This window comes from Procambarus clarkii, chromosome 15, assembly GCF_040958095.1.
Source record: "Procambarus clarkii isolate CNS0578487 chromosome 15, FALCON_Pclarkii_2.0, whole genome shotgun sequence".
Classification (NCBI taxonomy): Eukaryota; Metazoa; Arthropoda; class Malacostraca; order Decapoda; family Cambaridae; genus Procambarus; species Procambarus clarkii.
In genome coordinates this window covers 23,453,496-23,462,101 of record NC_091164.1, presented here as the reverse complement: position 1 = coordinate 23,462,101, position 8,606 = coordinate 23,453,496, and the positions used below count along the sequence as shown (strand labels likewise).

The 8,606-nt window shown below is 51.0% G+C and overlaps 1 protein-coding gene across 1 annotated transcript; it reads right to left on the bottom strand.

Annotated features, from left to right (window-relative positions):
• Positions 1–4,452: 4,452 nt before the first annotated feature.
• Positions 4,453–5,193, bottom strand: LOC138364992 (uncharacterized). The gene has a single exon (XM_069325083.1). It carries the CDS (start codon positions 5,191–5,193, stop codon positions 4,453–4,455), a length of 741 nt encoding a protein of 246 aa, XP_069181184.1.
• Between the last annotated feature and the right edge of the window lie 3,413 nt (positions 5,194–8,606).

The following is an 8,606-nucleotide window of genomic DNA, read 5'->3' as shown; positions in this document are numbered from 1 at the left end:
GTTCGATTCCCGGACCAAGCAGAAAGAAATGAGCAAAGTTTCTTTCACCCTGATGCCTCTGTTACCTAGCAGTAAATAGTTAATTTTGGGAGTTAATCAGCTATTACGGGGAGCTTCCTCTGTGTGTGTGTGTGTGTGTGTGTGTGTGTGTGTGTGTGTGTGTGTGTAACAAGAAAAATAGTTAGTAGTTAGTAACAGTTGATTAAGAGTTGAGAGGCAGGCCGGAAGAGCAAAGCTCAACCTCCCAAGCACAACTTGGTGAATACACACACACACACAAATGTGTGTGACACAGACTAGCAAAGGAACCGAAGTTCAAGAAAGTATTCCTGCAGAGGGATATGACAAGAGACGAGAGAATGAGGGCAGCAGACGCGAGGAGGGAGCGCAGGGAGAAAGAAAGGAATCAGGAAACTGCAACCCCGAACCCTACAATCCCAGTTGGGAATGGAAAACCCTCCACAAGCAGTTCAACAGCCACAGGGAGAGGAGCACTACCCCACCTTCCACCTAATAGACATCCTAACTGCTCCAACCCCTGCCAGGCCCCCCACCTAAGTGTCCACCTAGGGCATCCTCCCCCACTCACCCTTCTCCCCAGGACCTCCCTTCTCCCCCACCCCCACAAGCCCTTCCTTCTCCAGCATGCCCTCCCATCTCCCTCACCCATAAGCCCTCAATTTCCCCCCACTCCCCTAAGCCCTCCCTTCTTCCTCACCCCCCCCCCCAGCCCTGCCTTCCACCCCAAGCCCCCTCCTCCCCCATCCCCCCCCCCAAGCCCTCCCCATTGTACCCACCAAGTCTTCCCCTCTCCCACACCCCTACAGCCTCACCCTCCCCCCCTAAGCCCTTTCTTATCCCCCCCCACCAAGTCCTCCCGCCTCCACCACCATCCCGGTACAGGAGCCTTCCAGACCCTGCACACCCCAGATCTCCCAGGTCCCCCTTCATAGACCCTGCACACCCCAGATCTCCCAGGTCCCCCTTCATAGACCCTCCCATCCAAGAGCCTCCCTGTTTCCCTGCTTCAGGGAAATTAACAGAAACTGAGCACGGACAGAAGAGTCAGTTTCAGGGTGATGTACTCGAACATAGATGGGATTACAAGCAAGGCAAGTGAACTAAGAGAGAGTACAAGAAGTGAACCCATATGTAATCGGACTCACAGAAACAAAACTCACAGGAATCATAATGAATGCGGATTTACCCAAGGACTACTACAGGAGTTTTAAGGAAAGAGAGGGAAGGAAGGAGAGGAGGCGAAGTGGCCCTACGAATAAGAAAGGAATGGAGTTTCAAGGAGATTGTCATCCCGGGCTGTAATGGATTCAGAGACTACATAACAGGTACCATGACAATGGGAGGACCAAGAGTAGTAGTAGCAGTAATATACAACCCCTCCACCAAATGTCAGAAGACCCAGGCAAGAGTATGACAACAACAACATCATGGCAGTTAACACTATAATTGAGAGGGCAGCCTCTGCTGCTTGTAGAAATAGATCCCACCTGCTCATCGTGGGCGACTTCAATCACGGAAGGATAGACTGGGAGAACAAGGAACCAGCATGGAGGTGAGGATACATGGAGAGCTAAACTACTGAAGGTGGCGATAAGAAACTTCTTAAGCCAGCATGTCAGAGAGCCCACATGGATGAGAGGAAACGACGAACCAGCGAGACTTGACCTAGTCTTCACTCTGAACGACTCCAACATAAAGGAAATCGTTTCGAGACCCCAGTAGGAATGAGCGACCACAGTACACTGGTGTTTGAGTATCTGGATAAAGAACTTGAGGAGGGGAACTGAAAACAAAAGGCTGGCATTCCGAAAGGGAAACTATGAGGAGATAAGGAAATTCTTAACAGATATAACATGGGAAACGGAGCTCAGGGGAAAGATGGCTAAGACATGATGGACTACATCATTCACAAGTGGAAGCAGGAAGCAGACAAGTTTGTCCTGATCCACAAGGAAAACAGCGAAATCCAGATGAGAAACCCATGGTTTAAACAGAGATACAAAATTCTCAGGGAAATTGACAGGGTCGACATATATGGATTATTTAACACGGGTGGTACGCGAACAAGGGGACAGAGGTGGGAGCTGATTACCCAAATGAGCCACAGAGACATTAGAAATAATTTTTTCAGTGTCCGAGTAGTTAAGAAGTGGAATACATTCGGAAGTGATGTGGTGGAGGCTGAGGCGATGAGGAATAGAGCCCAGTAAGCTCAGGAATCTGTACACCAGTTGATTGACAGTTGAGAGGCGGGACCAAGGAGCTAAAAAGCTCAACCCCCGCAAGCACAACCAGGTGAGTACAAGTAGGTGAGTATACACAGAGGTATATATCATATTGAAAGTATATACCAACATCTTCATTTTAAAACAAGCAGATATTGATATCTTTCAAATTATTATGAAACGCAGTTACCCACTAGTTAATTGTCACTAAGTGTTCATTGCCATTATTCTTGGCACTATACGTGGCATTAAGTGCCCACACCATTAGGAAAAATAATAATGGTCTCTGGTTGTTATTATCCCATTAGATGATAGCATCAACGGTGTCCTAAATGTTCAAGAGAGAACATTTAGGCATCTCTGACCACTGTCTTCACCACCAGGCCACAACTGTGCCCTCACGGGACACCAGTAAGGTAGCTTCACCTTGCCAACCATCTGCCAAGCTTGGCAGGTGGTAGTGTGGTGGTCTCAGCACCCAGCAGCTGGTGGTAGTGTGGTAGTCTCAGCACCCAGCAGCTGGTGGTAGTGTGGTGGTCTCAGCACCCAGCAGCTGGTGGTAGTGTGGTGGTCTCAGGACCCAGCAGCAGGTGGTAGTGTGGTAGTCTCAGCACCCAGCAGCTGGTGGTAGTGTGGTGGTCTCAGCACCCAGCAGCTGGTGGTAGTGTGGTGGTCTCAGCACCCAGCAGCAGGTGGTAGTGTGGTGGTCTCAGCACCCAGCAGCAGGTGGTAGTGTGTTGGTCTCAGCACCCAGCAGCTGGTGGTAGTGTGGTGGTCTCAGCACCCAGCAGCAGGTGGTAGTGTGGTGGTTTTAGCACCCAGCAGCAGGTGGTAGTGTGGTGGTCTCAGCACCCAGCAGCAGGTGGTAGTGTGGTGGTCTTAGCACCCAGCAGCTGGTGGTAGTGTGGTGGTCTCAGCACCCAGCAGCAGGTGGTAGTGTGGTGGTCTCAGCACCCAGCAGCTGGTGGTAGTGTGGTGGTCTCAGCACCCAGCAGCTGGTGGTAGTGTGGTGGTCTCAGCACCCAGCAGCTGGTGGTAGTGTGGTGGTTTCAGCACCCAGCAGCAGGTGGTAGTGTGGTGGTCTCAGCACCCAGCAGTAGGTGGTAGTGTGGTGGTCTCAGCACCCAGCAGCTGGTGGTAGTGTGGTGGTCTCAGCACCCAGCAGCTGGTGGTAGTGTGGTGGTCTCAGCACCCAGCAGCTGGTGGTAGTGTGGTGGTCTCAGCACCCAGCAGCAGGTGGTAGTGTGGTGGTCTCAGCACCCAGCAGCTGGTGGTAGTGTGGTGGTCTCAGCACCCAACAGCTGGTGGTAGTGTGGTGGTCTCAGCACCCAGCAGCTGGTGGTAGTGTGGTGGTCTCAGCACCCAGCAGCTGGTAGTAGTGTGGTGGTCTCAGCACCCAGCAGCTGGTGGTAGTGTGGTGGTCTCAGCACCCAGCAGCAGGTGGTAGTGTGGTGGTCTCAGCACCCAGCAGCTGGTGGTAGTGTGGTGGTCTCAGCACCCAGCAGCTGGTGGTAGTGTGGTGGTCTCAGCACCCAGCAGCTGGTGGTAGTGTGGTGGTCTCAGCACCCAGCAGCTGGTAGTAGTGTGGTGGTCTCAGCACCCAGCAGCAGGTGGTAGTGTGGTGGTCTCAGCACCCAGCAGCTGGTGGTAGTGTGGTGGTCTCAGCACCCAGCAGCTGGTGGTAGTGTGGTGGTCTTAGCACCCAGCAGCAGGTGGTAGTGTGGTGGTCTCAGCACCCAGCAGCTGGTGGTAGTGTGGTGGTCTCAGCACCCAGCAGCAGGTGGTAGTGTGGTGGTCTCAGCACCCAGCAGCTGGTGGTAGTGTGGTGGTCTCAGCACCCAGCAGCAGGTGGTAGTGTGGTGGTCTTAGCACCTAGCTCCAGGTACCCAGCATAGCCCATCCCTCTGTTTAGGAAGTACTTATAGTAACGAAGAGGACCATAGGATATATACCGACGTACAACGAAATTAGAAAGAAGTAATCTGACCTCTTGAGTTGGACCAACCGGAGAACAGTTTCTTATTTGTGTTAGACAAACTAACCATACTTAGCCTAACCTCCCTAGGCCTAATACACTATATCTGAGGCGTAGTATAGTACATATGTGTACTATACTTGGCCTAGGAATATTTAAGTTCGTTTTTTAGCTCCATTAATTTTAAAAGAATTGCTTATTCTTCAGTGTAATATTATCAGTACGTACGAATTAGTGAATATTGAAGATGGTCACAATAGGTCTGAACAGGAGGATGGGTTGCCCAGAAGGTGAGACACTCATGGTTGAATTGGTGGTCCCAGCATCAGGGCCCCCAGCACGAGTGGTGGTCCCAGCAGCAGGGCCCCCAGCAAGAGTGGTGGTCCCAGCAGCAGGGCCCCCAGCACGAGTGGTGGTCCCAGCATCAGGGCCCCCAGCACGAGTGGTGGTCCCAGCAGCAGGGCCCCCAGCACGAGTGGTGGTCCCAGCAGCAGGGCCCCCAGCACGAGTGGTGGTCCCAGCATCAGGGCCCCCAGCACGAGTGGTGGTCCCAGCACGAGTGGTGGTCCCAGCATCAGGGCCCCCAGCACGAGTGGTGGTCCCAGCAGCAGGGCCCCCAGCACGAGTGGTGGTCTCAGCAGCAGGGCCCCCAGCACGAGTGGTGGTCCCAGCAGCAGGGCCCCCAGAACGAGTGGTGGTCCCAGCATCAGGGCCCCCTGCACGAGTGGTGGTCCCAGCAGCAGGGCCCCCAGCACGAGTGGTGGTCCCAGCAGCAGGGCCCCCAGCACGAGTGGTGGTCCCAGCAGCAGGGCCCCCAGCACGAGTGGTGGTCCCAGCAGCAGGGCCCCCAGCACGAGTGGTGGTCCCAGCAGCAGGGGCCCCCAGCACGAGTGGTGGTCCCAGCAGCAGGGCCCCCTGCACGAGTGGTGGTCCCAGCAGCAGGGCCCCCAGCACGAGTCTTAGTCCCAGCATCAGGGGCCCCCAGCATGAGTGGTGGTCCCAGCAGCAGGGGCCCCCAGCACGAGTGGTGGTCCCAGCAGCAGGGCCCCCACCACGAGTGGTGGTCCCAGCAGCAGGGCCCCCTGCACGAGTGGTGGTCCCAGCAGCAGGGCCCCCAGCACGAGTGGTGGTCCCAGCAGCAGGGCCCCCTGCACGAGTGGTGGTCCCAGCAGCAGGGCCCCCTGCACGAGTGGTGGTCCCAGCAGCAGGGCCCCCACCACGAGTGGTGGTCCCAGCATCAGGGCCCCCTGCACGAGTGGTGGTCCCAGCAGCAGGGCCCCCAGCACGCGTGGTGGTCCCAGCAGCAGGGCCCCCAGCCCGAGTGGTGGTCCCAGCACCAGGGCCCCCAGCCCGAGTGGTGGTCCCAGCAGCAGGGCCCCCAGCACCAGGGCTCCCAGCACAAGTGGTGGTCCCAGCACCAGGGCCCCCAGCACCAGGACCCGCAGCACGAGGGGTGGTCCCAGCAGCAGGGCCCCCAGCACAAGTGGTGGTCCCAGCAGCAGGGCCCCCAGCACCAGGACCCCCAGCACGAGTGGTGGTCCCAGCAGCAGGGCCCCCAGCACCAGGGCTCCCAGCACAAGTGGTGGTCCCAGCACCAGGGCCCCCAGCACCAGGACCCCCAGCACGAGGGGTGGTCCCAGCAGCACCAGGGCTCCCAGCACAAGTGGTGGTCCCAGCAGCAGGGCCCCCTGCATCAGGGCTCCCAGCCCAAGTGGTGGTCCCAGCAGCAGGGCCCCCAGCATGAGTGGTGGTCCCAGCACCAGGACCCGCAGCACCAGCGGCCCCCAGCACCAGGACCCCCAGCACCAGGACCCGCAGCACCAGCGGCCCCCAGCACCAGGACCCGCAGCACCAGGACCCCCAGCACCAGGACCCGCAGCACCAGCGGCCCCCAGCACGTAAGCCGGTCACAGCCGACGCCGCCACACACCATTTGACCACAAAGTTCTCATAAGGACCAGCGGCTGATGTAAGTCTATTTGCGCCATTAATTCCCGGAAAGTTATTGTACCATTACCTGTAATGGAGTTATTTTTCTTTCTCTTCCTGATGATAAGTCGTGAGGCTGGTCCAGGGTCCACTGCCACCTATTTATAAAAGGGTTTTTGAGAACAAATTCCCGCTTGGAGAACCCTCGTATAGGAACATATCTCTGTAGATAATATACGTTATCTACTGTTGAATTGTTGTTATTGAATTGAGTTATTGCTGAACGTAAACAGTCAACAAACCTGCTTTTCTTTGCTTTAAACTAAGGATAATAATTCTGAGAATCAATGTCCATGTCGACCAACGTAGCCTAAACAATGTTTTATCGTGGGCGTTAGAAACGTATTCACTATTGATGACCTAAACTAACGCTAGATATTAGGTCAAATATAATTTTAAAAATTAATGACCGAAAAATTGTTAAATGAGAAAATATTTATAGTTATATACAAATTAATAAAAAAAATTTTTAAAGTGTTGGTTTATATTATGTTAATGTTATGTTATTGTGGTTTATTTATAAGAATCAATACCCAAATTATGTGATACAATATTTTTCGCTGATGATGTTACACATTGTAATTATCAACTACTTTAAATTGATCATTAAAGTTTAATTTCTATTATTTCAAGCGTTTGACAGGAGACGCGCCTCTCCAATTTCAGGTCAGGTATTAGCTCTTGTAGTGGTGAATATTTGACCATAGTTGTACAGGACCAGTACAAGGTGACACACTCACCCCTCATACTGCTAAATATTTTACCACTACAAGGCGTGTCGGAAATTCCGACATCATATTACTAATCCCTGATATACCTAGTTAAAATGGTTATGTCAGCTTTTTGCTAATAATACTAACATTACTAAATTTATGGAGAATGTACCTAGTGATTCCGAGGAAATACTGGGAAACTGTTGCGTCAACCAAGCCGCCGAGGAACTTAATGTTTCTCCCAATGAATATAATATTTCCAGTCTAAGAGTTAAAATACGAAGGAAGATATTTATCAAGACTGGATATAACAATAAATTATGAATAAATTGGCCTCCTCCGATAACTGATAATTAAATCTGATCAAACTGAACACGTCCAGGACGTATTCAGGAAGGCAGGGGCGGGCGCAAGCGACGCCACGCAGTAGGCACATGACAGGCGAGGCGTGAGGATGTACTTGCTCTCGCCACAAAGTGACGCCATACTTGTGCACAGAGTAGCCCACAGAAGCGCAAATATAGTAGTGTTTAACATAATCAACACGAACATCTTTCCTGAGCCTCACAACTCAGGAACAGCAAGATTCCGCCCAACTGTCGAGCTCTACATTAAAGTATCGTATCTGAGCAATTGTTGTATAGGTGTGTGGTGGCCTGGTTGAGGCCTGGTCGACGACCGGGCCGCGGGGACGCTAAGCCCCGGAAGCACCTCAAGGTAAGGTGGCCATTTACATATACATGTTTAACATTGCCCGGTTATGATGCAGCGCTCTCACCAAAATGTGTAAGCTGAATTATTAATGCTTACTCCTTTAATGTGAATATACTTAACTTGTAGATACAACGTGCTACTTACCACTTATTCGGCAGGTAATGTACCAGAGAAGGACGCCAGATCACCGGTAGTGTCATCAGGTTACTCCAGATGCCATTATCTTGTCTGCCAACGAGTTTCCTTATCCACGATTGAGGGTGATATAAGGCTTCTTATCAAGCCATTACTACGTTGGAGCTAAGCATTCAAATTTTACTTACTAACTTGTAGTTAACTAATATTTGTAGTCTTGTTATCCACCTCTGGTGCTATAGATTACGAAAGTCATCCCCCCAAATTGTGTGAAGTAAGTAACACCTGGCAGGAATTTAACTTAAACTACAGTCCACTTAAAATCATTTAAATTTACATTCCCTTTATTAATATTTAATTATTTAATTAAATAAATATATAAATTAACAATGATAAAACATCCTACAAGGAAATTCCGCCACATAATTTATGGTCTACTTCGAACAGGATCAACCCGTTCATCAAATTTAAGTACACACCAGTTCTCGCCATTTAAATTTATAGTTCTCTGGACCCAATTAATGGTCCTACGAACCAGGATCATGTTTATGATCCAATATATAACCAGTGCAACCAGTACAGTGTATATATTAATATGAATTATAGGGTATTTAATAATATATATTATATATATATATATATATATGTTTCATTGAATATGACCGCATATTCTGTATTTATTATTTTCTGGTTTAGGGCTTCTATCCCTCTAACTATTTTCTTAGCATCAGGGCATAATTGAAATAGGAGTTCTCCAAAACTCATTTTCGTACTTTTAAGGTGAAGAAAAGAAGTGATTTACTATAGAGTGTATTACACTTATTTGTATAATTT

Bases quoted from the DNA above. Each gene is read 5' to 3' on its own strand.
- LOC138364992 (XM_069325083.1), bottom strand. From the start codon at position 5,193: ATGCTGGGACTAAGACTCGTGCTGGGGGCCCTGCTGCTGGGACCACCA.